General features: G+C 45.6%; 3 protein-coding genes across 6 annotated transcripts in view; 1 reads left to right on the plus strand and 2 right to left on the minus strand.

The window, feature by feature from the left end:
* The window catches only part of LOC148123655 (vomeronasal type-2 receptor 26-like), a 247,112-nt gene extending 242,962 nt beyond the window's left edge, over window positions 1-4,150 (minus strand). Inside the window, exon 1 of the mRNA XM_087919113.1 lies at window positions 3,899-4,150. The gene's annotated coding sequence lies outside the window, so the exon portion shown is untranslated. The remainder of the gene's footprint in view (window positions 1-3,898) is intronic.
* Window positions 1-27,691, plus strand: part of LOC148123664 (vomeronasal type-2 receptor 26-like) — a 147,864-nt gene that overhangs the window by 19,907 nt on the left and 100,266 nt on the right. The window lies entirely within an intron of this gene.
* LOC148123665 (vomeronasal type-2 receptor 26-like) lies at window positions 9,531-27,532 on the minus strand. The gene is made up of 7 exons (XM_087919118.1): window positions 27,111-27,532; window positions 26,734-26,974; window positions 25,989-26,296; window positions 23,785-24,579; window positions 16,463-16,675; window positions 11,394-11,520; window positions 9,531-10,531 (listed from the first exon to the last, which is right to left on the minus strand). The coding sequence occupies exons 2-7, from the start codon at window positions 26,951-26,953 to the stop codon at window positions 9,621-9,623; spliced, it is 2,574 nt and encodes an 857-aa protein (XP_087775244.1). The 5' UTR covers window positions 26,954-26,974; window positions 27,111-27,532; the 3' UTR covers window positions 9,531-9,620.

A 27,691-nucleotide genomic window follows, 5' to 3' on the forward strand; every position in this document is an offset into this window, starting at 1 on the left:
TTTCATTAGCAGATTGAAAGTGGCTATTGAAAGGCAAATTGACAATCAATTTGCCCGGAATGAAGTGCTTTTGAAGTTAGCAGTAGATCAGGCTAACGCAGATTGCCAAAAGGTGGGGAGTCAGACTTTTAACATGGAGACTTTAGTTCTGGCTCTCCGGGCAGGAAATGCTAAAAAAGAAACTTTTTTTAATTGTGGGAAGCCTGGACATTTTAAAGCGCAATGTCGGGCTCCTGGGGGGGGTCAAAGTCAGCAAAATGAGAGATCAATGGGACAGGGTGTGACCTAAATCAGTAAATCAGCCTATATCAGATGCTCCTACAGTCTTTACTGATGGAGGGAAAGTTTTTTGTGCTTGTGTTTGGAAAGATAAATTTGGAATTTGGCATACAAAAGTGACATCAGAGCAGAAGTCTGCCCAGCAGGCAGAACTTGCTGCTGTAGTTTTGGCTTTTCAAAATTTTCAAAATCAGGATTTTAATCTAATAGTGGATTCTTTGTATGTATATAATTTGTTACCCTTTGTAGCAGGTTCTTATTTGTCTCCTGGAATATCACCTAATATTCTACGTTTGCTTTTGTTGTTGCAAGAATGTTTGGAGCAGCGTATGAATGTGTGTTTTATTGCTCATATCCGTAGTCATAGTAATTTACCTGGAATTTTATCACAAGGCAATGCCAAAGCTGACAGTGCTGTAACTTCAGTTCTCACTGTCCAGCCATGGGACAGCCATAGTTATTTTCATCAAAATGCTAAAGCGTTGGCACATCAATTCAAGCTTACTGCTGCAGAAGCTGCTGCCATAATTCAACAATGTCCAACTTGTTCAAAGCAAGGCACAGCTATTCCTATGGGAGTCAACCCCAGGGGTTGAAACCTTCAATGATTTGGCAAATGGATGTTACTCAGTATCCATCATTTGCACCTTGGAAGTATATACATGTGACTGTGGATACTTATTCAGGATTTCTAATGGCTACTCCTCAAAGAGGTGAAGCGGTTAAACATGTCATCAATCATTGCATTAAGACATTTTCAGTCGCTGGTACGCCTCAAACTTTAAAAACAGACAATGGTGCGGCTTATCAGAGCACAGTCTTTGATCAGTTTTGCAAACAGTGGTCCGTGGAACATAAATTTGGAATTCCATACAATTCCACAGGACAAGCTATTGTGGAGCGTTATAATGGCACGCTCAAGAACATGTTAGCTAAATTAAATAAAAAGGAGGGAAGCTCCTGGGGCTTCCGGCAATTCAAGATCATTTAAATCTTGCTTTGTATACTTTAAATTTTTAAATTTGTCTGGTAACCCCCTGCGAGCGCGGCCAGCAGGCATTTTTCTTCCCCTTCTACAGATGCAGTGAGGCCTCGAGTGTTGGTGCGATTCCTTCCGGATCCGGCATGGGTTCCCGCTGAGCTGATTACGTGGGGACGTGGTTATGCAGCAGTAGAACATCTTGGTCAAATTCGTTGGGTTCCTGGTCGATGTATCCGGCCTGATCATTCACAAGCGCCTTCGCAGGTGCCAGTGAGGATGTTCCTGATTCTCAGGATGGCGTTCCTGTGGTTCCTGATTCCGTTCCTGATGTTCCTGATTCTCAGGATGGCGTTTCCGTGGTTCCTGATTCTCTTGATGCCGGCAGTCCAGGCGTGGCGCTGTGAAAGCTGGGAAAAGATGACTGCTTATCTGAGATTATCAACTTGTATGCAGCAGGTTCCTTTGGGGAATTGGACTAAATTAATCTGCAAACAGCGGCATCTTTTGATTTTTCCAGCATATTGGTCCTGGCATAAGGGTCAAGACATTCTTTACTCGGGACCTGATAAGGATATTATATCTTCAGCCTGTGCTACAACTCTGATTCTGTTTAATGTTTCTGTTTCAGACTATGGACAATATTGGTGTCAATTGGAGTTGCCTAAGTTACTTTACACAACTTCTTTTTCCATTCGTCTTATGCCTCCACGGACTCTAATGCGGAGGCGGAGAGCTGCCATTATCTCAGAAACTAGAGACCTTGGTGATAATTTATGGAAGGAAAATTCCTACATCAAGGACGTTCGGATTGCAGCAAAGAGTTTAAATGTAACTAATTGTTAGCTTTGTATGCATGTACCCACCTTTTGGAATAGCTATGAACTATAGAGATATTCATATTTTAAATAATTTTACTGTTGCTATGTTTTATGATACTGTTGAGAATATTAAGATGTTAAATGAAGAAGTGTCTGAAATTCGCCAAGTTACTTTATGCTTTAGATATAATGTTAGGAGTTTGTGCTTTAATTCATTTACATTGTTGTGTTTTTATACATAATTATGAGCCTAACATTACAAGAACTGTTCATGATATGGAAGACCGCATAGCTGAACACGAAGCAGGAAAAGATGGCTTCAATAAGTCACTTTGGGCTTTGCTATGGGATTGGCTTCCTGACAGCTCATGGTTACGTTTATTGTTTCAATTAGTTGTAATAATTGTTATTACACTTATTATGTTATGTTGCTGTATTCAATGTATTCCTAATCTATTTCAAATGTGTGCCTCAGCCTTAAGTGTACGAAACCAAGTTTGCGAGGGAACTGTGTATTTTGCCACTGAAACACCCCCTATCTTTGAATAAATAAAAAAGGAGGGAATGTGGTAATATATCCATCATATTCTGCAAGTTCTTGTACAGCTTTGTAAGATCTGGGGGTATCACAAACGCTCCTCATGAGGGCAGTAGTGTCTTTATGATGAGAGTTTGATCCTGTTATCTGCAAAGCTCAGAGGCCAGGAATCTGTGTGGGAGTTCACAGTACCTATCCGAGCCATTCCCATGAGACCTTTGGTGCCCTGCTTTCTCACGGGAACTTTATCACCTTCGCTGAGGCCTAGCTAGATAATGTTGCTGAGCTAATGTTGAAGTCATTGTTTTGATTTTGTATTTGCATTTTCTTAATAAATACTGCTACCCGGGGGCTCTCGGGGCTGGCAGTTGCTCAGACGTCTTCCCTGCGTCTCCCATCATTTTTCAATTCTATCTATCTATCTATCTATCTATCTATCTATCTATCTATCTATCTATCTATCTATCTATCTATCTATCTATTCCTGCCTGCTTGCCTGCCTATCTATCTATCTATCTATCTATCTATCTATCTATCTATCCATCTAAATATCTATCCATTCAATTTACTGGTCACCCATCTTATCACAGGGAAACCCTACAAAGATGGCAGTGATGCCCACTGTGTGGTGGATGGTGCAAACTGATTTCTAGTGACATGATTTCTGGAGATCTGGTTGCTCTTCCTCTGTTGTGGGGATCTTCTATTGGTGGGGAGGGACCCCTCTGACCTTCCCAATTTCTGGGGCCGAGACTGTTTATACCAAAAAACCTCCAAAGGGTTTGAAGGTGCTGTTGGAACTCCTTTGTTCCTGGTTTAGTTGCACCCATTGTTCAGGGAGGATGTTTCTTCACTGGGGGGGACATTAATATGGACTTCTTGGCCCAGAAGGGGGAACTGTGGGGGGCTGACTGTGGGGGGGAACTGAAGGGACAGGCAGGCCCATCCTGTCAGGGAGGAGCGGAGGAAGGCCCGTATCCCAGGTCCTCCGCTTGGAAGTTCTCCCCCTGAACGTCCCTCAGATTCTGCACTCAGGGCCTGCAGACCAGATCCTGGGTGGCTCCGGGTTCAAGCTGTGGCTTTTCAAGGCCAGGTTGATGTGCGATGAGACTCTCTCCTCCTCCAGGAGGTTCTCAGATGTGTCTGACCAAAGCCGGGTGAGGCCCAGAGGGGAGGAAGCCCCTCCTGGGTCAGGAATGAGCCCACCCCAACTTCTGGGTTTGTCCCAGGGAGACCCCAGAGGAGGGAGGAGGGGGGCAATGGTCATCCAAGGTTTCTCACCGGCCTTAAGGAGGCTCCATGTGGACCTCTGGCTTCTCTCAGGGGGGCTGCGAGGATCATGGCCTGGTCAAGCATGTTGTGTGAACAGGGTCCTCACCAGAAGAAAGGGGTCCCCAATACAGGTAGTCCTCAACTTATGACCACAACTGAGCCCAACATTTCTGTTGTTAAGTGAGACATCCATCAAGTGAGTTTTGCCCCATTTGATGGCCTTTCTTGCCACAGTCATTAAATGAGTCATTGCAGTTGATAAGTTAGGAACCTGGTCATTAAGTGAATTTGGCTTCCCCATTGCTTGTCAGAAGGTCATAAAAGGGGAATCACAATGGTCCTGGGATGCTTGTACTGTCATAAACATGAAACTATGGCCAATTCTGAACTCTGATCTCTGCATTTGATGCTGCAAAGGTCATTAATTGTGAAAAATGGTCCTAAGTCCCATTTCTCAGTGCAGTTGTAACTTGGATCGGTCACTAAATGAACGGTTGGAAGTCGAGGCCTGCCAGTGTATCTCCTCTTGATCAGCTTCTCTCCCAGGAATTCATTTTCTTCTGAGTCCCCATCATCCACTGACTCCTCAGCCAACAGGTTCAATCTCTGGAAACAAACCATGGTTAAGAGGTGCAGGTGTGAATGCAGCCACTGGGGAAGAGACCGGGTTCAGTGGGTCGTGTGGATCCCCTGGAGTCAGTTGGGTGGGGTGGGGGTTCAATCCTGGGGGCCCTGAGTTCCAGTGCTGCCTGGGGAGCCAAGCCAGCTAGGATGCTCTGGGCCAGCCGCTCTCTCAGAGCCCTGGGAAAGAGACAATGGCAACTGCTTCTGAGCAGCCTGGCCAAGATCTCTGGGCTGGCCTCCCCTGGGGGCTTCCGGACCACCTTCCTGTCCATCTGGCTGAGGCTGAGGGGCCTCTTGGGCCTGGCTTCCTCCTTGCCGGTCAAGTGGCCTCCAATGGGCTGGATTCGGGGAGGGTTTGGCAGGGGCTTTGCTGTGAGGAGGGGGACAGAGGGGTCTCCAGTGCATGGGGGTCTGCAGGGTCCGCCCCTCCCTAGTGAGGGCAGGGAGGGAGGGGGCTGGGGAGAGGGAGGCAGGGGGAGCCCCACCCCATCTGGTCTGGGAAGCTCAGGTGCTGTTGGAAAGCCCACCTCTGAGGGAGGGGCCCTCCTAGGGGCTAGTGGGCTGCAGTGGGGAGGGGAGGTCAGCCTGGGCCCCTGCTGCCAATTTCCCCCTTGGGGCAACCAGGTGCTTCTTCCTCCTCCTGCTCTGGGAAGTGGGGCGCCCCATGGAGGGGGCTCCCTCTGGCCTTGATGGGCAGGTGGGGGGAACTTCTGCATGGGGGTCCAGGGCAGGGGGCAGCAAATAGGGGGGGAGGGATCCCCAGTTTGCATCTCTTGCCAAGATCCGAGACTGGTGTGCCAGCTTTGCACCTGGCAGGTGTGCAGCCCACCAGCTCCTGGTCCCGGCCAGAAGGAAGGGCCGAGGCCGGAGGAGAGTCTCTTGATCCTTTCAGAAGTCAGGAAACGGCTTTCCAGGCTAAAGGAGACCCCAAAATCAGGGAGGTCAGACTGAAGCCCAAGAGCTCTGCCCTCCCCCCAAATCTCTACCTGTGCCTGAGCTCATTTCCCTCAGAACCCCGAAGGGGTTCAAGGCCGTTTCTTTCCCAGGGAGGCGGAGGAGGAAGATGGATGGATGGAGGGAAAAGAGGCAGGAGGGGAATCGGGTGGAAGGAGGAGGAGGAGGAGGAGGAGGAGGCCAGGAGAAACTTCCCTGCAGCTCTGCCAGGACTTATTAGGGAATCCTCCTCTTCCCTCCCTACTGTGGCGGTTTCGCTCTTTCCTGGGCAGAGGGTCCTCGACCTTCATTGTTCTGTTTAGTGACCATTCAATGCCACAGTGGCACTAAAAAAGTGACTTAGAGCCCCTTTCCACCCTTGCAGCCCTGGCAGCCTCCCTGGCATCCCAGGATTAACATTTAAACAACTGTCTCACACTTATGAAGGCCACAGTGTCCTGGGAGGGTGTCACGTGATCCCCCTTTGTGACCTTCAGGCAAGCAAAGTCAGTGGAGAAGCCGGATATGCCTAAGAACCATCTGGCTCACTTAACGTCTGCAGCTATTTGCTTAGCAAACAGGGCCAGAAAGGTCATCAAGTGGATTAAAGCCCACTTAACAGACGTCTCCCTGGGCAACACAAGTGGTGGGGCTCCATGGCGGTCGTAAGTGGAGGACTCTCTGCCTCATTCGTCTTTCCTTCCTGGAGGTCTCAGGGCTGCCTTTTGAGGCTGCCTCAAGGGCTTTTCCAGGCTGCCCTGCGTTGGGCGCCCCACGTCTCTTCTTGCCAGGCCCCCCAAGAAAGGGGTTGGGGGGCTCCTGGAGGCCCCAGGTCTTCTGGTTGTGGGGATGCGGCACTTATAGTAGGCTCTGCGGCCCCTTTGGCCTCCCCACCTCCGAGGCTTTGAAGATGCCCTTGAGGTCCCTGTGTCCCAGGTCTCCAGCCGTTGGGGGGTTTCACTCCCATGCACCCCTTGGCCCAGGAGGGAGAACTGGGGGTCTGAGACAGGAGGGGGGAGCAGAGGAGATGGGGGCAGGGGGGGCAGGAAGCACCAGATGCCCAGGGCAGCCCCATCACCCAGAGCAGGAGGAGCTTCCCTGCGTGGAGGGAGGAGGAGGATCCTGCAGGCTGGGAGAGGAGGAGAGGCTCCCACCCAGGCGGCCCAGGGGGGAAGGGGAGCTCCAGAGCCAGAGAGGGAGGCAGAACTGGCCGGGCTTCTCCCCAGCCGCCTCCTCGGGTGGTTTCCTGGCTGTGTGGCTGGGAAGGCCGGCCCCACCGTGGTTGTCCAGCCCCTCCCTAGGAACCTCCAGGTGGGATGAACCCTCCACCTTCCCAGGGAGGCCATTCCATGCCTGTAGGTCTCTGCAGGTCCTGGCTGGTCTTTTCCCCACTCTTGGAGACCCCTGGAGAACTGGGCTCATGGCAGGCGATTCAAGGAGGGAAGAGCTCAGTCTTGGATTCAGGAAGTGCCACTCAGAAAGTGTCACCTTAGATATTCCCCCAGGCTGCTTTCTTGGGGTGGGTGGATGCTTTCCAGGTGACAAAGGTCTAGGGGGGAATGACAGTCGTCTTCATTGGCAAGTGTGGAATGAAGGGCAACAGGCACCAGCGGTTCTGATCAAGCTGGCTAACAAGATGCCCGCAAGGAGGTTTCCTCCACTGGAAACGACCCCCTCAACTCCTGAATTTGGCCACCCGGTTCTGTTCTGGACATTGGATCTCTCCCCACTTTTGAGCAATGGCTTTGATGAGAGGAGGGAGGGAAGGAATCTTAGAATTTAAGAGGGATTTCCAATACCAGAGAAGACCAAAGGGCCCATTCAGGCCTTGGATTTTGGAGGAGTCCATGAGGCTGCCTGGGTCAAAGGGGATTAAAATGAGGATTTATTTGAAATTGTGCACCTGGAAATGGACTGAAATGAGTCTTGCAGGACTGATGTGTCCCCTTTTGAAAGAAACCTCTCAAGGGGGAAAGGGACCATGAGAGCAGGAGGGCCAGAGCCTGAAATTATGCAGGGACAATCAAGGCCTAAATCTTAGGCCAAGCCAGGAATTCTCCACATTCAGGGCTTCCTGGCTAAGGACAGGACATAATTCTGCATTATTCCTTGTATTTTTCCATTCACTGTACTGGTTTCCAAGGTGGCAGCTGGAAAACTCCCTGGGGAGCCAAGAGGGAGGAAGAAATACATCCCCAGCCTTTCCCTTCATCATAGGGGGGAAGAGGCTCCTCTGCAGGGCTGGGAATGAGCCCGTGAAGAAGGACTCGGCTCCAAGTTTCAGAGCTCCAGATTTGGAAATTCATCTGTGGGAAGCAAATATGCTTTTCTTGGTGAAAGGAAACAAGGCTGAGATGTGGTGATGAAAGAAGGAGCAATCCTGGCTAGTTTATGCCCAGGTTTCCTGCCCTCCTGAAAGGGCTCCCTGCAGATGGTGGCCCTCAGTGGGCTCAGGGCCCCTTCCCAGAGAGCCAACCCTCCCCCGTGTCTCAGGCTGGGTCTCCTCTACGCTTTTCTGGGCACATTGGGCCATTTGCGGGGGAGTCAAGGGCCCACCCACCCTCCAAAATGGGGAGGCAAGGCGGGGTCCCGAAGCAGCAGCTGTATCATACCAAAACAATCCCCAAAATTGGAAGTGGCAGCAGGTGAATGAAAACCAACCTGATAGCAACCTGTCTGTCCATGAAGGTCCTGCAGTGAATATGGGAGACAACCTTCCTTCCTCCCTGGACCTTCCCCTCATCCACCCATGGTCCCACCCAAATCACCCTGGATAAAAAGACCCTGGTTGCAACTGGAGCCATGTGGGATCAACTGCTTGGCCAGGACACGGAGGGTGCAATGGCTCAATGGGTGGCCTTTCTCTTTGCCTATCTTCAAGGATGTTAATACCTCCAACCCTGCACCTGTGTGAGGCTGAGGAGGTCTCCTCTCCTCCTAACCCCACCCCGTTCCCTGCTTTCCTGGCTGGGGACTGGAGGGTCCCCTCGCTCTGGCAAAACCTCCAGGGGCCTTTGGCAACAGAGCGAGGCTCCCTGGAAGCAGCAACCCAGGAGAGTCAGCTGGTTGCCAGGATGGCAGCTGGTTTTGCCCCCTCTGATCTGATCCCTGGTGGCCTGTGGGGCTGTGAGAGAGGTTGGGAGTCCTGGCAAGGCTCTCTCCCCAGAGGAGGAGGACCGAGAATGCCGGCCTTTTCTCCGTGTTTTTATGGGGGGATTCAAGGATGAAGTCAAGGCCTCTCCTGTCCCTCCAGCCACCCCCTGAGGAGCAGGCCAGAAGCCCTCAATACCGCATGGACCAGCGGAAGAGGCTGCCTTCAGAAGTGGGGGGGCTCTGTCCCTGGAGGTCTTCCAGGATAGCCTGGACACTCCTTTGCATGGAATGGTCTGGGGTCTCCTGCTTCGGCAGGGGGTTGGAAAAGATGACCCCCAAGGTCCCTTCCAGCTCCAACATGGAGTCTTCCACTTACAAAAATCTGATGACTGAAGTTACAACGGCACTGAGAAAAGTGACTTATGACCAGTCTTCATACTAACAATCATTCCAGCACCCCATGGTCACGTGACAAAAACTCAGGTGTGTATTTATGAGACTTGCAGTACCTTGGGGACATTGGGGTCACTGGAAGACTTGCTTAACAACCGCATGATTTAACTAAGCACCACACTCATTTGCTTCACAACTGAGGCAAAAAAAGTTGGTAAAATGACACAGAACTTACTTAGCAACAAAAATTGTGGCTAACTAGGTCTCCTTGGATGAAAACATCTAAGCAAGAGGACCTGGAAGCCTCCACCTTCTCTGGCTTGGTGGGATGGCCAATGGCTCTCATGGAGATTGTCAAACAACATAGTTGGAGCTCGGCTCCCACACCAGCTATCTTACCACTTTTCCTATTCATTCTCTCACAGATACACTATTAGCTGCTCTCAGTATGAATAAGGTGTCAAATTCATTGGCAGTGGCTGAATAACAAATTCCTCTGAATGATTTTCAGAGTTCCCTTTAGCAAGATTTATTGAGATGTAGAGAGTTGCAAGGATTACAATCATTCAAACATTTCCCATTGAAAAATGTAGACATGATTTCTGCACATTATCTAAGTTGAAATAGTTAGTGTCTACTTTGAGATAAAAGGAAATTTTACAATTCTTTAAATGTCATGTGTTATGTCTTATGTTTTTACAATTGTTCTGGCTGTGAGATGCTCCTTTGTGTTCAGCTCTGGCCTCAGAAGGATAATGTAGCACTTGGGGATGAAGATGCAGCCCAGCAGACCAGCACTGGAGGCCAGAATGGAGAAGACCTGCACAGCCACCATGTGTTTCCCTTTGGTGCTCAGGTAGGTGGGCACAAAAGTCACCCAAACACTGCAGAAGACCAGCATGCTGAAGGTGATCAGCTTGGCTTCGTTGAAGGCCCCAGGCAGATTCCTGGCCAGGAAAGCCACCGTGAAGCAGACGGCAGCCAGGAAGCCCATGTAGCTGAGGGTGATGTAGAACATGACAACGGCCCCTTGGTTGCATTGCAGGATGATCTCTCCAGGCTGGGAGTGGAGATCAGAGTCAGGGAAGGGGGGAGAAACTCCCAGCCAGATGGAGCAGATGATAACTTGGACGGCAGAAGAAGACAGGATGATGGAGTTGGCCAAGCTCTTCCCCAGCCATCTCTTTGCTCGGTTTCCTGGTTTTGTGGCCAGGAAAGCCAGCACCACCATGATGGTTTTGGCCAAGAGAGAAGAAACAGCGACCGAGAAGATGATGCTGAAAACCGTTTGTCGGAGAAGGCAGGTGGCTTTCTTTGGTTGACCAATGAAGAGAGAAGAAGACAAGAAGCAAAGCAGGAGGGAGACCAGGAGGATGTAGGAGAGGTCCCGGTTGTTGGCTTTGACAAGGGGAGTTTCTCGGTATTTAATGAAGATGATTAAAACAAGGCTTGTAGTTAGGAGCAAGAATAGGGCAAAAGAGACCAGGATGATGCCCAGAAGTTCTTCATAAGACAGGAAGGTTATCACTTTGGGGATACATTGGACTCTTTCTTTATTTGGGTATTTATCATCTGGACACTTGGTGCATTTTTCTGTATCTGAGGGGGGGAAAAAACCAACCGCATATTTCTTTGTCCTTTGCATTTCTAGATATATTGTACGTTTTTTGGAAACAAGTGATTATTGAGAGCATTTTCTGGGATGGATTTCTTAATATCTCCAGAGACAGAAAATAAGTGTATCACTTGTTAAAAAAATATAGCTATGGTATATTTTTGACAGGCTATGAAATTGAGTGAAGGCTTAGGACTTGAACAATTTCCTTTGTAATGTTCAGAATATTGATAGGAACCTCCATTACTAAAGGTAAATAATAAATCAATTAATCTTTCTAGAGAAACTTATCTGTCAGGTGGCAATTCTTGTCATACTTGCCTCAGAGGATGCTGGCAGATCAAATGACTGTTGCAAATAATTTGGAATGGCCATTGGAGCAGTGGTGATATGGATGCAGCCAGATACAGGAATCACTATCCATGCCACCACATTATGTATCTCATGTATCAGCAATACCTTTTCAGTGTTCCTCAAAGGGAAACCCATGTAGACTGCATTGCAATCCTCCTTTCAGGAGGTGGACCTAAAACAATTCCTCGTGTTTCAAGGAACTCAGGTGTTCCTAGAGAAGTAAATGTGGAAGGAAGGACACATCCAAGGTAAAAAGAAGAAATGTTTTCTCTGGCAGTAGTAAAGCTTGCCCAATCTGCCACAACCACTTCTCTCGATCAGCCCTTCCTTCACAGTCTTTTTGTTCTTCTGTTTAGAGAAGAAATGGGGCATTTTTGAAATTAACCGGAAATCAATTCAGCTTAAAAGTCTTTTTTAATTCACACTTTCATGACAATGCTCTGGATGGATCCAGTTCCACCAGGCCTCCCATTTTCCTCTGGTGTCACCCACCTTTCTGAGTGGAGAAGGTCCCCTCCGGACAAGAAACACAGTCGTAACAGCAAACTGGCTCTTCTTCTCGAGCTCTCTTGACAAATCCAGGATGACAACTTTCCACACATTCAGATTGAGGAAAGGACTGAGCAGAAAAGAAATAAGATTCCCAAAGGAAATGTGTTAGGACTCTCCATCCATAGAAAATGGAGGTAAAAATGGATATTAGATATTAGCCTCTGGTCTTCACTTAAGTAAAGACAAAAATCTCTCACTATTAATGATTGGAGATACAACTTCTGGAAGATTCTTCCTTTAGTTCCTCTCTTTTGCTTTTGGCATCTCAGATTGCCAAAAAAAAAAGAAAGGACTTTATTAAATAGAAAAGTCTGGAGAGATTGAACCAGTGGTGGGATTTTACTGGTTCTGCCCAGTTCTATAGAACCGGTTGTTATGATTCTGCACAGTTCAGAGAAATGGCAACTCGCATCACTGACTGGCCCCGCCCCTCTCCACCAGCCCCTCCCCTCCACACCCAGTCAGTCCTTATTGTGCATGCATGGCATCGGCTGCAGCCTGCTTTTGCCCACTCACCAGACCATTCCTGCATGCATTCCACTGTAGCCCTTCCTGATATCCCTGGGTGAGTGAGGGTCTGCAAGCTCTGGGGCCCAGTCGCCTAGCTGCACTGCCGGTCACCTTTCCCCCCCCACTCCACTTGCGTTTTGCTGCCGCCACCCATCGCCTTAACCCTGCCAGGTAAGGCTCAGCAGCAGCAGGGAATCCAGGCAGGGGGTGAGATGCAGACTGGTGGGGATCCAAGCTACATTTCACAATACTGGAGGACATGTGGAGAGGCTCGTGTTCTCCTACTGCTGTCTTTCCCAGCACAGCTCCGGGCAGCAGAGAGAAACAGGATTCAAGTAGGCTGCTTCTCTGCCATCCAGAGCCACCCCTTTCCCATTTGGAGGGGGAAGTTCCAAACTTTTTGCTGTGCCGGGAAAGACTCTCTTGCTATCCCAGCAGCAGGAGAACACAAGCCTCTCCACATGTCCTCCGGTACAGCAAAATGTAGCTGGGATCTCTGCAGCTCCTGGGCCTTGCCGGTGTGGGGCAAAGATATGTGTGTGGGTGACCAGGCAGCATGGCCCATTTGCCTGCCATCCCTTCCTTTTCCTGCCTGCAGCCCCTTTGTAGGACCCGGAACAATCACCCCTTGTTGGCCCTGCCACTCCCTCCCGGTCGCACCCGTGTTGGCAACAGGTGTCATCATTTCGAACTTGAGGGAGAATTTGGGGAAGGAGGTGGAGGGTCCTACAGTGGCCGGCACAGGAGCGCCACTGAGAAGCGGGGAAGTGGCCTTCTAGCATTCAGGCCAGTGGCAGGCCACAAGAAGTCAGAGCACCGAGGGAAAGGGGGATTGCCAGGGTTAGCTGCCCTCTCTGTTCTGAATTGGGACCATTTTGGGTAGTCCTAGGAATTGAGTGAGTCAAGCTGCAGCTCCTTGCCTTCTTAGCTGAGGGAACCCATTTTCTGCAGGAGGAGGAGGTCTACCTGAGCAACTCCTCCGGTGTCTTCACCATATTATTTGGACATTTACAAGCAAGTGCAGCTAAAGGCACTGCTGTTGCATGTCAACCCAGGCCTCACCCCGTGGCTCCGTAAAGCCAACACCAAAGAAGTGGGCGATCGGGTGAACCTGTGGTGCAATGCTCACTCGGATCTCAGCTGTTCCAGGCTGTCCAACCTCAAAGCCCCTCAGGAGCTGCTGTTCCCTGGCTTCTACTCGCCTGTGCTTGGTCGCCATCTCTTCACCTTGCTCAAGCAGCTGGCCCTGCCCCTCACCCTTCCCTCCCTCTCCTGGCCAGAGAAGTTAAGGGCAATGGTGGGGGATAGCGAAGTGGCTGGGTCCTTGTCTTCCCCTTCTTCTCTAAGATTTTGGGGTTCAGAGTGTGAATCAGATTCTTTTTCTCCGGAGCGTTGTTCCTCTTGGCTTCTTGTATTTAGTCGTCTCTACTTTCTTGTTCTTCCTCAGGTCCTAGGTGTCGTTCATGAAATTCCTGTGCTTTTTCAATTGTATCAATTTTGTATTTTTTGTCCTGCCACGAAACTAAAAGCCCCTCTTGGGTGAGCCACCTAAATGGAATACCATTTCTAATAAGCTGAGTTGATAAAAATTGGTAGCCCCTTCTCTGCTCTTTGACTCTCCTAGGTATTTGTTTCAGTGTAACCACTTCATGATCTTTGTATACAAGGGATTCATCTCTGGTTTTACTATAGAGCAGGTCTCGTGTTGTCTTCCTCGCAAATCGAATGTGAACCTCTCGGGGTAATCTATGTCTCCTCGCATAGTGTGTATATACTCTGTAGACCTCGTCTACATAATTTTCAATTTCCAGTTTGAGTTTCTGTGAAGCTGCCGCTTTCAGATTCATCATAATTGCATGTAAATCTTCCTTTTTGGCTTCCACCACATTTTGGAACCTAAGATGAAATGATGCCTTCTCTAATTCCATGTTTACCATCTAATCCCAGAGTTCTCAGTAAAGTACTTTCCAATTTTGTTCTGAATCCTCATTTCTTCTCCACCATCTCTGTTCTTGCTTCTATTAAATTTAATTTCTGTTCATTTTTTATCCCTTCTTCCTGCATCTTTCCAATCTTACTGTTCAAATTTTGTATTTTGTTTTTCACTTGTCCTATTTCAGTTCTCATCTCTGTTTTCATGTCTTTCTGCTTCCTCTCTATCAATTTGTGGGTTTTTGCCATCATTTCCTGCATCATAGTGAGCGTTGCCTGTACTGTCTGCAGGCTTTGAGCTGAACTAGTTTTTTCTGCCAATAGCATTGCATCTATAGATATCTGCCCCGTAGGTGAAGACATTGTTGCTGTAGTTTTCTTTCCTGATTTTACATTTATAATTGATGTTGTCACCATTTTAACTATCTGTAGCAGCTCTTTCCAATCTACCATCAACTATCCCTAGTAGAGCACTATTTTCCTCTCCTTTTCAGTTCAACAGTAATGTTAATACATACATTATTTTTTATGTATTTCTTTATTTGATTTGTCAACTGCTTCCAAGATTAGGTATAACTATATACATAGTTATGAATACACGAAATGGGTACATATAAGAAAAATAAAAGAAACAATAGGACAGGGATGGTAGGCATGTTGGTGTGCTTATGCACACCTCCTACAGACCTCTTAGGAAAGGGGTGAGGTCAACAGTAGACAGTCTAAGGTTAAAGTTTTTGGGGTTTGGGGAAGAAACCACAGGATCAGGTAGAGTATTCCAGACATTGACCACTCTGTTGCTGAAGTTGCATTTCCTGCAATCAAGTTTGGTATGGTTAACCTTGAATTTGTATCTATTGTGTGCTCTTGTGTTGTTATGGATGAAGCTGAAGTATTCATTGACAGGTAAGTCATTGCAATGTATGATTTTATATACCATACTTAGAACAGACCGAAGACGGCATAATTCAAGGCTTTCTAGATCTAGAATTTCAAGTCTGGTGGCATAAGGTATTCTATAATGAGTAGAGGAGTGGAGAACTCTTCTTGTGAAATATTTCTGGACTTTCTCAACTGTGCTAATATCAGATACGTAATGTGGGTTCCATACTCATGAGCTGTATTCGAGTATTGGTCTAGCAAATGTTTTGTATGCTCTAGTTAGTAGTGTGATATTACCAGAGAAAAAGCTACATAGAATTAGGTTAACAACTCTTAATGCCTTTTTGGCTATGTAGTTACAGTGGGCTGTAGCACTTAGATCATTAGAGATGAGTATTCTAAGGTCCTTTACAGAGTTTGGATCATCAAGAAGGTCTTGACTATTCAGCTTGTACTTTATTTTCTGATTTTTTTTTTTGCCAATATGTAAGACAGCATTTATTTGTTGAGATTTGAAATTGCCATTTGTTTGACCATTATGATACATAGTTGGTCTTTTTGAAGGGTAGCAGTATTGTCTGTGGTGTTGAATAGCTTTACATCAGCAGCGAAGAGAATGAAGTTGCTCTTAATATTAATTACCAAAATTCTATTATGGAAAATCACAATCAGCTCTTATTTCTATTTTTCCTTATTGAACTTATTCAACTATTACAATATTTAAGAGAATTCAATATTAATCAAATACAGATATATTTACTCACAAAATCAAAAGTCTTATATGCTTAATTAATTAATTAAATTAATTAATTGATTGATTTAAAGCCAATTCATTAAAGTAATTAAATTCTTATCTATATATAAATATCAATTAATCTATTTCTTTAGAGTTCTTAATTATATGCTTACCTCAGAATAAAAATACCTCAAAATACCTATATGATTATTATTTAAAGGTCTGAGTTCTATATTTATACAACAAACTTTCAATTGTCCAGTTATTCAAAAATTATTAACCAGTATTCTTAACTCAATATTCTGACACATATATATCTATTAAGATTATGTTTTACCAATATTATTTAGTTACATCTATGTTTGACCAGTTGAATGATGTCCATGGATGATGATGATGATCTTCTTCTTCTTCTTCTTCTTCTTCTTCTTCTTCTTCTTCTTCTTCTTCTTCTTCTTCTTCTTCTTCTTCTTCTTCTTCTTCTTCTTCTTCTTCTTCTTCTTCTTCTTCTTCTTCTTCTTCTTCTTCTTCTTCTTCTTCTTCTTCTTCTTCTTCTTCGTTTTGTTTCTCCTTTTTGTTTTGGCTTCTTCTTCTTGCCCCTTTATTCTTTTTCTCCACAGTCCAAGCCTGGAATCAGGCCCCAGTCAGCAGAATTGCCGCCTTCTTTGCTACTCTGGGCACAAGGAGCAAACAACCAGAAGCTACTAGCGACCCATTCCCCAGCCCTTGTGGGTTTCTCATCCATTTGATGGAGACTGTTAATTGTACGTGGTCCACAAAATGGAACAATACCGAAGCCTCCCAAGCAACCTAAAGAAAAAAAATCCGGTTTCTACTGCCCAGATTCAATTCTCGCTGAAGGTCAACCACCTTTGGGGAATAGTATCAGCCCTCTTGAAATAGGCCTTCAGGCTTTGGAAAACAGGAAAGACACCAAATTTTCTCCTACCTTGTTGAGCAACTTTAGCCGTGAAAGAACATCTTTGTCGATATAAAGTCTCTGTCTTACAAAATACGCCACAGTCTCTCTCCTGGGATCATCCCTGGGAAGAACCAAGGAGCTTGAAATGCCCACATCTGCTGCTACCTCTCCATTTGGGTCAATGTAGAGTTTAATGTCCGAAATATTGACAAACTCATTCTTCTCCAGGAAAGGGTGGAACTAGAATGGGAACATGCAGCAATTTTAAAAGTGGAAAACTTTGTTCCTTATCCCAGATGCTTTTTCACATTTGAATCTTTCTTCTGTAGTTGTCTAATTTACACACATGCTTCATTATGAACATAGGTGTTGACACTATCTTACAAGTGAAGGAAAATGGTTCACAAAATTTTTTGATTGTATTCCAACTATATAGATTTTGACAAAATATAGTTGAACAGAAAAAAGGAGATTTATGAACTCCCTGAAAACAACAGGTTGGTTATCAGAAACATGGATTTGTCAAGAAGAAAATTGTCAGGGTAATCCTCTCCCAGGAGGCCCAGACAGGAAACCTGAGCTAGGCCCACTTCGCTGTAATGCTGCACTGACAGGATTGGGGGAGTCAGAAAGCACAAATCTCCCACCGACCCTTTTTTTATTCAGCTGTAGGTGTCCTCCTCTTCTCTGGTTCTTCCCCAGGCAGAATCTCTCCTCTACCCCCCAAAAGTCATTCCCTCATATCACTGCCCTTTCTAAATGGATTGTACGAAAGGTGGGAATATAACTTACATGCTCTATGCAAGTCATCCTCACATATTATTTCATTTCCTAAATACATTATGGAAATACTGTTGATATAATTCGATCTCAGGAAATAGTAACAAACAATTTTGTGATGTGATCAGAAACCCAGTTGCAAACTTATATACATAGCTCCCACCTGCAAGCCATGAGGAGGATCATGGTAATTTCTTCTTGAGTAGACCTCGCTTTTCCCTGATCCTCTCCTCCCTGCGTGACCTTGGATGGATAGGGGATGGGCCTGGATCCTCCTCTGACTGCTCAGCTGAACTCTGCCCTTCCCCAGCCTCCTCCACCACCTCTGAAGCCACACTCCCACTCCCTGTGGGCTGTTCCTCCTCTTCCTCAAAATCAGTCTCCACCAGGGGCATGACACTATCCCCCCTCCCCACAGGGCCCCCTCCCGCAGGACAAGGCAGACGAGGACATTGAGGAAACCGAGCATGAAAGTCCTGGACCAAACGAGGAGCATGAACATCAATGGCATTGACCCAGGTGAAGTCCTCTGGTCCATAACCTTTCCATTCCACCAAATACCGAAATCAGTCCCGCAACTGGCCTGAATCTCAGATGCTATCCACTTTGTACTCCTCCTCTCCCAGAGGAGCTACTGGAGCAGGCAGTGATGGAACTGGTCTATGCGGACTGTCGGCCGAGGCAGGGACTAACAGGAACAATGAAAAACAGGATGGATACACATGGAGAGACAATAAGCCACAGGATTGATTACTACCTTGACCGGAAAAGGTCCCAAGTAATGGTGATCGAGCTGATTCGATGGTCGCGTCATTGGTAAATATCAAGTAGAGAGCCAAACCCGATCACTGACCACTAAAGGTGGAATATCACGATGATGTCAGTCTGGCTTGGCTCTCTCTAGTTGATCATGGACCATGTGGTGTACGGCTTTTAACTCCTGCAAAAACGTGTCCACTGCCGGAACTTGGGAATCAGATGGGGCTTAAGGGAAAAGTCATGGATGAAACCCATAGTTAGCAAAGAAAAGGGACATGGGTGGATGCATGTTGAGCATTGTTATAAATGAATTCTGCCACTGGCAGCACTTCCACCCTATTGTCTTGTTGAGTATTGCTGAAACAGCGGAGATACTGCTCCAAAATAGCATTCACTCTCTCTGTCCCCCCATCAGTTTTGGGGTGATGAGCAGATGACAGACACACCTGAACCTGCAGTTTCGTGAATAGGGTCTGCCAGAAGCATGCCGTAAATTGTACCCCCCCAATCTGATACCCTGCAGTCTGGTAACCCATGTAACCAGAAAACATGGGAGATAAACAATTGAGCCATTATCTTGGCCGATGGAAGACCTGAACACGGAATAACACGGCCATTTTAGTCAACATATCCACCACCAACAAAATGGTTGTGGCACCATTCTATGGTGGTAATTCAATGATGAAATCGAATGAAACTGCCACCCATGGTCATTCTGGTGTGGGCAAGGGCTGCAAGACACCAGGAGATGCATCAGGAGCATACTTGGCTTGGAGACAGATCCCACAGGATGCCACATATCCCGACACATTATGTTTAAGTCTCGGCCACCAAAATGTCCTAGAGATGAGGTGCAGTGTTTTGAACACCCCAAAGTGTCCTGCCGCCAGACTATCATGATATTGACATAGGATAAGGCCATGAAGAGGACCTCCAGGCACATAAATGCGATCATGGAACCGCAACAGGTCCCCTATATACACCCAAAGAGTCTCCTGTCTCCCACTCTCATCCAATTCTCGACGTTGAGCTGCCACAAATGGTTCCTGCCGCTGCACCTCCTGAATCCTCACTCAAAGGTCCACAGGTTTCTCAGTGGCCGCAAACTTCTTCAACGGAATCACCGTCCGGGGCAAGATTTTATTCTCCCTTCAGGTATACTCAGGCTTCTGAGATAGGGCATCGGTGCATTGATTTCCTCCACTCAGAACATAGATCACCCGGAAATTGAATCGAGCAAAGAATAAGGACCATCTCGCCTGATGCTGGTTCAATGTCCGAGTTGTATGTAGGTGTTCCAAATTGCGATGATCCATCTGAACCTTGATTTGGTGATGAGTCCCCTCCAGGTGGTGCCGCCATGTCTCAAAAGCAACCTTAACTGCCAATATCTCCTTGTCCCAAATCATATAGTTGTGCTCTGGAGCCGACAACTTCTGGGAATAATAAGCACATGGGAACAAGGTGCCTGTGGGAGCATAGGCCTGGAGGAGCACTGCACCAACAGCCACATCGGAAGCATCTGTTTCCACCACGAATGGCTGGCCTGGATCAGGGTGTTTGAGGATAGGCTCAGAAGCAAAGGCTACTTTCAATGCCTCAAAAGCTGCCTGCTCCTCAGCACCCCAATGGAACTTCTCCTCCTTTTTGAGCAGATTAGAAAGGGGAGCAGTCAAGGCAGCAAAGCAGGGAATAAATGTGCGGTAGTAGTTTGCAAACCCCAACAGTCGTTTCACATCCTTAACCTGCTGTGGAGGTTCCCACTCCTGCAATGATTGGATTTTTTCCAGGTCCATTTCCACCCCAGCAGGTGAAATATGATGTCCCAAGAAATCAATCATGATTTGTGCAAACTGACACTTCTCATGTTTAGCAAACAGGTGGTTATCACGCAAACATTGTGACACCAGCCGCACATGCTGCCAATGTTCCTGCAGGGAGTCTGAATAAATCAAAATGTCATCTAAATAAATGACCATGAATTGATCCAACAAATCATGGAAAACATCGTGCATGAAATGCATGAACACAGCTGGGGCATTGGTTAATCCAAAAGGCATCATGGTATACTCAAAATGCCCTTACCTTGTCCAGAAAGCTGTTTTCCACTCGTCCCCTGCATGAATGTGAACCAGATTGTAGGCACCATGCAACTCTAACTTCATAAAGATCTTAGCTTGACGAAGCTGCTCAATCAGTTCAGGGATGAGGGGAAGTGGGTACTGATTCCTCACTGTTCAACTTGCGGTAATTACAACACAAATGTAGCTCCCCCAATTTCTTTTTCACAAAAAGCGCCGGTGCAGCCAATGGGGAGGTAGAAGGCCAGATAAACCCTTTCCGAAGGTTCTTGTCAATAAAATCCCGCAACACGGCCAACTCCGGTTCCGACAGGGAATATATCTGACCCACCGGCAATTTTGCATCGGGCAACAAGTTGATTGGACAGTCATACACCTGATGCAGAGGCAACTGATCTGCCTCCTTCTCCCCAAACACATCAGCAAAGTCCACCAACTCTGCAGGTAGATCCAGGTCCACAGGCATAGCCATACTCCCTGCACAGGAGTGCAAGCAATGGTTGGCACACTTCCTATCAAGGAGCTGCACAGCTCTAGATGACCAGACAATCTGTGGATCATGGGCCTGTAGCCACTCCAAACACAGCACCACCGGAAAATGAGGCACTGCGGCAACGTAAAACACGGTTTCCTCCACATGCTGCCCAATACACATGCAAAGGGGTTTGGTTGCATCAACCACAGGTCCCGAATGAAGGGGAGGACCATCAATCCTCACCACCATTACTGGTAGAGATGCCTGTTGCTGAGGAATGAACCACCGCTTGACAAAATGAGCATCCATGAAATTGGCTGTGGCCCCTGAATTGACCAAAGCTGGGATCTCCACCACTCCCACGCCAGGCACAAACACACTTGCTGGCAGCACAAGATGCTTCACCAAGAGTGACTGTGGTGGAGATGTCAAAAATGTCAAAGGTGGTGAGGGTGGCAAAGTTGGTGAAGATGGCAGGCCTATGGACTTTACACCCCGACCTGCAGACCCCCATAGGCCGAGCGATGCTTGTTTCCCGCCACCGTAGGTATCGCTGCTGTGGATGTCTTAACAGGACACTTGGCTGCAAAATAGCCTTGATTGCCACAATAGAGGCATAAACCATCACAACGATGTCTATTCTTTTCTACTTGAGTCAGGCGGGGGCGGCCAGCCTCCAACTGCATGGGTTCCTCCAAAGGCATTTCCACCAAAGGTGCCATCTTGCTGCAAACATTTACGGTCTCTGTCCATTGTCACACCCGTCGCTGCTGAAATCTAGCATCGACGTGAAGACACAAATGCATGAGCTCATGAAGGGTGTGAGGGCATTCAGTGCATGCCAACACATCCAGGAGCCCCGACAACAAACCCTCCTGGAACTGGTCTAATAGTGCTGCCTCATTCCATTGTACATCCTGAGCAACCATCTGAAAACTAGCAATATAATCCATGAGTGAGCCACGCCCCTGCTTCAACTCTCTGAAATGTCTGTTTTCTGTTTGGCTTTGAACAGGGTCCTCAAACATGGCCTGAAACTGACGGCAAAACTCATTTGTAATTGTCCAACACCTGGTTGGGCTGGGTCAGCAGAAGCATCACCCAACGTGCTGCAGAGCCTGACAACAAACTAATCAAAACCCCCACCTTATCCCGGTCAGTGGGAAAGTCCTCAGGCCAAAGGCTCATGTAAAGCTGGCACTGCCCAAAAAATGCTGGAAACTGGGCCAGCGAACCATCAAATTTATCTGGCACTGCCACTGGTCATTTTCAGCGTGGCTGGGCAGCTTGCATTTGTGTCACCTGTGCAGTCAAAAGAGCCACATGCTTGATTAACTGGGCAATCTCTCCTCTGAGCTGATCCATGGTCACCCCACAAAAAAGCAAAAATAAGTTGAAGGGGTGGCTGGAGTCAAAATGTGATGACCTGTAGTCTCTCAAAATAACCCAAAACCCAAAACATATATTAAAGTCCGGTAAGGCCTTCAACTTAACTTCACTGTTTTATTTGTCACAGTTTAAAGTCACAAAAGTAACTAACGAGGCAAACAGGAAACCAAAACAAACCTCACTGAAGAGAGTTCCAAAGAAAGCCAAGATAACTAATTAAAAAATCCAGAAAAATAACTGAGAAAAGTCCATGGGAAGAACGCCAACAAGGATAAACCTCTTTCAAGTTGAACACTAAAATTGACTCCTGCAAATTCTAACTACGCAGTTGCAAACTTATATACATAGCTCCCACCTGCAAGCCACAAGGAGGATCATGGTAATCTCCTCTTGAGTAGACCTCACTTTTCTCTGATCCTCTCCTCCCTGCGTGACCTAGGATGGAAAAGGGATGAGCCTGGATCCTCCTCTGATTGCTCAGCTGGCTTCTGCCCTTCCCCAGCCTCCTCCACCACCTCTGGAGCCACACTCCCACTCCCTGTAGGCTGTTCCTCTTCTTCCTCAGAGTCAGTCTCCACCAGGGGCATGACACCCAGTTAAGTGAGGGGTGGATGGCGTGATAATTAAGTGGATAAAAACTGGTTTAAAAATGGTACTGAAATAATTTTTAGCTTTTTTAAATCTTTGTCATCAAAGTGGCAAGATATAACATTTTGTCATAATTCATCAATTTTTCTATAATAGAGTTGATAAATCACTATCATACAAGATTTATAACAATTATCAGGCAAACGTACTTTGATCTTATTTAAACATTACCAAATTTCCAGAAAAATATTTCTGATTTCCTCCCAGAAACAACTATTTGACTAAAAAGCAGTAGAAAAATATCTGGGTTTTAGGATTTGATAAATTATAGTGACTCATATAAGAACATTAATGATGCACTGGATGAAGGATTGTGCCAAGCTTGATAAGTATGTAAGGGAGCCAGTTTGCTCTACTGGTTAAACCCCAAAAATGGAAAGCAAGAGGCTTGTGAGTTCAAGTCCCCCCTTGATCATAAAAGCCATCTGGGGTGATTTTGGGCCAGCCATTCTCTCAAAGCCCAACTCACCTCACAGGGTTGTTGTTGTGGGGAAAATGAACACAACTACTCCTTGGTGCTTATCCTGGGACCTTACTCCTTGTTTACTCTGTAAAGAGTGCAATCCAAATTCCAGGAGAAATATTTCAGGTAGTGCATCCCAAATGTAGCACTAAGGAGGGAGGCTGAAGTAGCCAAAATAGAAACAGATGCATAGATTTACATTTTTGCACCTTATTTAAAACTCCTCTTTCCCCTACAGGTTTCAGTTCTCTCATTACAGGAGACAGTTTTGAATCAGGACCATCTTACAAGTTTGGGGCCATCTTACAAAACCTCCTGCATCTGGGCTTCTCCAGGGAAGGGCTTTTAATGATGGAGGATGAGTTAATGCACTTAGTGAACTCAAACAAGGGATCAAAGATCTGGAAATCCAACAAGATGGGGCTGCTCCTGCCAAGAATGTTTATTTGAGCAGCCAAACTCCCCCCTTTAGAGCAACAAGATATTTATATCGAATAACCACCCCAAAAGTCCAAAGGGAATTAACCTCCGAGAGCTGCAACAGAGTTCCCAGAGCAGTTTCAGGGGGCCGATACAAAGAAAGAGCACCTGAGCTGAGACTGGGGCCCTGTGGACAAGGGGTGACTCGAACTGCAGCTCATGGCCTGCTATGTTGCATCCCCTATCAGGACTCAGAGATTCACTTTGTGACGCCTCTCCCAATAAAATATCCCAAAAGGACTCAGATTAATGGATCCCTCTTGGGACCCCATACCTGCCATGGCTGCAGCCTTGGAGCCCCCAACCTCTTTTCTCCCTCCTTCCTTCCCCTCCTCGATCTGGAGGAATAGGCAGCATTCATGGCCTGGGACAGAGTCTGAATGACACTGTACCACTGATAGTAAGTTATGATCCGTTTCCTGTTCCTTTCCTCCTGGGTCTCCAGTGGGGCTTTCTGGGTGCATCTTCTCTGGCCTTTGACTGAAAAGATGTGCTTGGAAAGAGAACAGCGAAAATAATGATCTTGATACTGATCTTCTACAAAGAAATGAGGTTCAAAGGCAGCATCCACTGGCATTTTTTTTTGCAGATAACCAAAGTTCCAAATACTATGGATGTATTTGAGAACTATGTGCTTCTTTATCATATATGCTGCAAGATTTGTGAGGATCCAGACTTTCCCTTCAATGGGTCCTGGCAAATGCATAAGTGTTTCATGGAAAGGAAGGATTCTTTTCCAGATGGAAATAAATTCCATGAAGTGAACAAAGACATTGACTTGTCTCCACTTAGAGAGGGCCTCCCTGAGGGATGCCGTATGTCCAGTTGTTGTGAATTGTTGTAATATAACAGCACAAATTCCATTCCTGACAAGTGTAGGAGGGAAAGTCCTCATGAAATTCTCTCCATTCTCTGTGTCTGAAGCAAAGAGGCCAATCAGGGTCCATCTGAAATGGAGGAGCAGCTGGACGATTGCTGGGTAGTGGAATCCTTCTTTGGGGAGCAATGGGTGGAAAAAGGGGAATCTCCTTTTATCACTCAGAGACTTTGAAGGAATTACAGCAGTCATCTGAAAAAGTAATGAAGAACGCTCTGTTATAATGTGGTCCAGATCAACTCCAAAATATTAGTTATTGACAAACCCAATTTTGTTCTGATGAACATATTAGAATAGTTCTTAATCATGTTTTTTTAAAAAAAATGTAAAAGAAAAAGTTTATAAACATTAAAAAGATATATACAAAATACAAAGCATTTCATTAAAAATGAAACAAAAAGAAAAAAGTATACATTACAAATTAGTTAGACGGTACTTTCCTATCAAACAATATTTTAGTACTTATTTCATATATCTGGTCAATATTCCTACTATAACCTCTTTATATTCTTCATTCCTTATTCATTTACTTGCTGGTTTCTATTATTTATCCAATTTAACAATTTTTCTCAGACTGTACAATATATTGAGTCTTCCTTTTCTTTTAATCTTTGGATAAGTTTATCCATTTCAGAGCAATCGTAGACTTTTTGGATTATCAAGTTTTCTACTGGCATCCAATCACCCTTCCAACAAGCTATCCTCGTCGCAGTAATTATATGTAAAATTAAATATTTTATTTCTTTTGCATATTCACTGTCATTGTTTAAAATATTTAAGACAGACTATTAACAAGATTGTATATAAAAATGGAATGCAAAATCATATTAAATAAAAAATAAAAATGCAATGTAAATTTCTGTGTCACCCCCACAATTCCAACAATTAGATTCAAATTAGCAGATAAAACATTTCAATCTAAGTTATAGGGCAGTATTATATGCTATTTTTGAGTACTGAAACCTCTTTCTCAGCTTCTATATCCCAAATTCTTTGTGGGGCATTTTTTCAGCTTCTTCTCCAGATGTACAGGAGACTAAGAGACCACAACTCCTAACACAAATTGTCAGTTGTACAATCCAATAAGTCTTTAATTGAAATTTTGCCTGTTTTGGGACTCGCTTTAATTTTAAACCAATAATTATGTACCCTGAATTTATACAAAGTAGAAATGTTATAAATTCATAACTTACTGTATCTCTGAGGGCAGGAGCTGAACTCCTTTTATCCACTCCAAAGATACTCTTCAGATCCTGTGATCTCAATAATTTTTTATACATAGACAGGACTCTTGCCAACTTGGTTCCAATTGGATAAGGCAGATACTATTGATATGTGAAAATGAATATGCTAATGGAGGACCTCAAAACCTGGATAGTTTTTCAATAGTTGAATATTAAGTAGAAAATCCCCTATAGGAATCTTATGGTTCTTCAGGGCTTTAATGGTCAACTTGAAGATGAACATAATAGACTAAAACATAGTTGATATGTTCCCTAATATTCTGAAAAACAGCTCTTGAATTCTATGAAGATATTGGATATGTTGTTCATCCCCACCACCCCACTCACCTTACTAGATAGAGAAAAATACACACAAACCTGTGGGACTTTGTAAGTGGCTACAAATGTTGACATTTGGATGGAGATGGCCCTTCTAGCTGCATCAATCAGAGCCAAGAGGTTCTCCTTCCTCCCACAGCCATAGTTGGGGACATTGGATTCTCCAGTGGAAAGAATGCCCAGCAAGGCATCTGAAGTGCGGAAAGGACTCATATAGTTGTCATGGATGTTGTAGCCAAGGGTGAGATTGTGAAGGAGCTGGGAATTCTTGTGGACCATTTGAATAGTAAAAATTAATTGTAGGACAGTTTCAAAACCAGAAATGTCCCTATTGTAAAAATAATGTTCATGTTATAGTCAACAGCAACAGCAAATACTTTTAAAATATATAATCCTTCACAAACCTGTTAAACCTTAGGCCAACATTGATCCAAATCCAATGTTCAATTATGCAACCATGGAAATGAGCTGAGAGAGGCAACTACAATTGTTTCAATCACTACTTAAACAAAGATCATTATTCAAGTGATGAACTCAGGATTGAACTGAGAAAGGAAAATCAGCTGGATTTCCTTCAGGTTTTTTTTCAACCCCATCTTTAGATGTTAATCTCTTCCACAAAGGAAGGCAAAAGAGGGAAGCCATGGAAATAAAACTCATTCAGGAAATTAGACAGGTCCTACAGTACAAAAATAAGTGACATAAGAAGAAAAGAAGGAGAGTGTTAGAATTGCACGTGGAGGGAGTGCAACTCCATCACCCTGCATGACTTACGAAGGAGAAGGTATGGAAGGAGGGCTGTTGAAGGGCAACATTATAGGCGACACATATGTTGCAGTTGTGATCACACCAATGAGATGGTCTCCAGGCCTGTAAAAGCTCCATGGATTGTACCCACCCTGGTGCTCCAAACTCAATGGGCATTTCCTTCTCAGCTTCCCACAGACTGATGGGGACACCACCAGCAGCAGAAGCAGAAGCAGGAGGTCCATCATTTGTGGCATTAATCAATCCACTTCCTGTTTCTAACACAAACAACAGGAACAGTTGGAAAAATGCAAAGACTCTGAGAAGTGCCAGTGGCTTTCCTGATCTAAATAGAGAAACACTCAGTTTCATCTGCAAAGGAGAGAAAGGTGCAATCAAGAACAGAGCCTGCACCTCTCTCAAAACTTGATCCAAGAGAGCTTCACCCAAGGAATTTATCCTTTTCTGATACAAGATCCTTTGCATGTGGCTTCAATCTGATGTCTACATCGAAGTCTAAAACTGGAGATATAGCATCACAGGTCTCAAAGGCCCAGATGGTCATAATTATAGTGAGAAGCAACTTCTCCTCTTGGAATCCTGAACTTTTTTCGGGCTCCATCTGCAGAGGAGAGGCTGGAATAAAACATGTTAGTAAAAATTACAGATATACCCCTGGGATCATTGTTCTGTTTTGGCTGTGGTCCTTCCTTCCTGTCAGGGCAAGTCCAGAAAGTGATGCTGGAGAAGAGAATTGACTTCTGCTGTCCTTCAACATGGCCTCTTGTCTCCAGAGATTGCTGGGGAAAGTCACCCAGAGCTATGGAGTTTGGTGCCACTTCAAGTTAATGCCATTTAACTCGTGTTGCCTGTCTTCTAATGACAATCGTCACCCTTTGTCTCTGCCCAAGGTTAAGAGTAGACCCTGTTTGGAATTCTGTTTTATGTTATAATCCCATATATTGATCTTAATTGCAGCCGGTTTTAAAATTGCT

This window comes from Pseudonaja textilis, unplaced genomic scaffold (genome assembly GCF_049901715.1).
Source record: "Pseudonaja textilis isolate UNSWEBS1 unplaced genomic scaffold, rPseTex1.2 PTEXSCF26, whole genome shotgun sequence".
NCBI classification, from domain to species: domain Eukaryota; kingdom Metazoa; phylum Chordata; class Lepidosauria; order Squamata; family Elapidae; genus Pseudonaja; species Pseudonaja textilis.

Bases quoted from the DNA above. Each gene is read 5' to 3' on its own strand.
- LOC148123665 (XM_087919118.1), bottom strand. From the start codon at position 26,953: ATGCCACAAATGATGGACCTCCTGCTTCTGCTTCTGCTGCTGGTGGTG. The intron at 26,297-26,733 runs CTTCTCCTTCGT...GACTATAACATG, and splicing joins CAACAGCCCTCCTTCCATAC to AACATTATTTTTACAATAGG. The intron at 11,521-16,462 runs GTAGGAGAAAAT...TTTTCTGCTCAG, and splicing joins GGCTAAAGTTGCTCAACAAG to TCCTTTCCTCAATCTGAATG.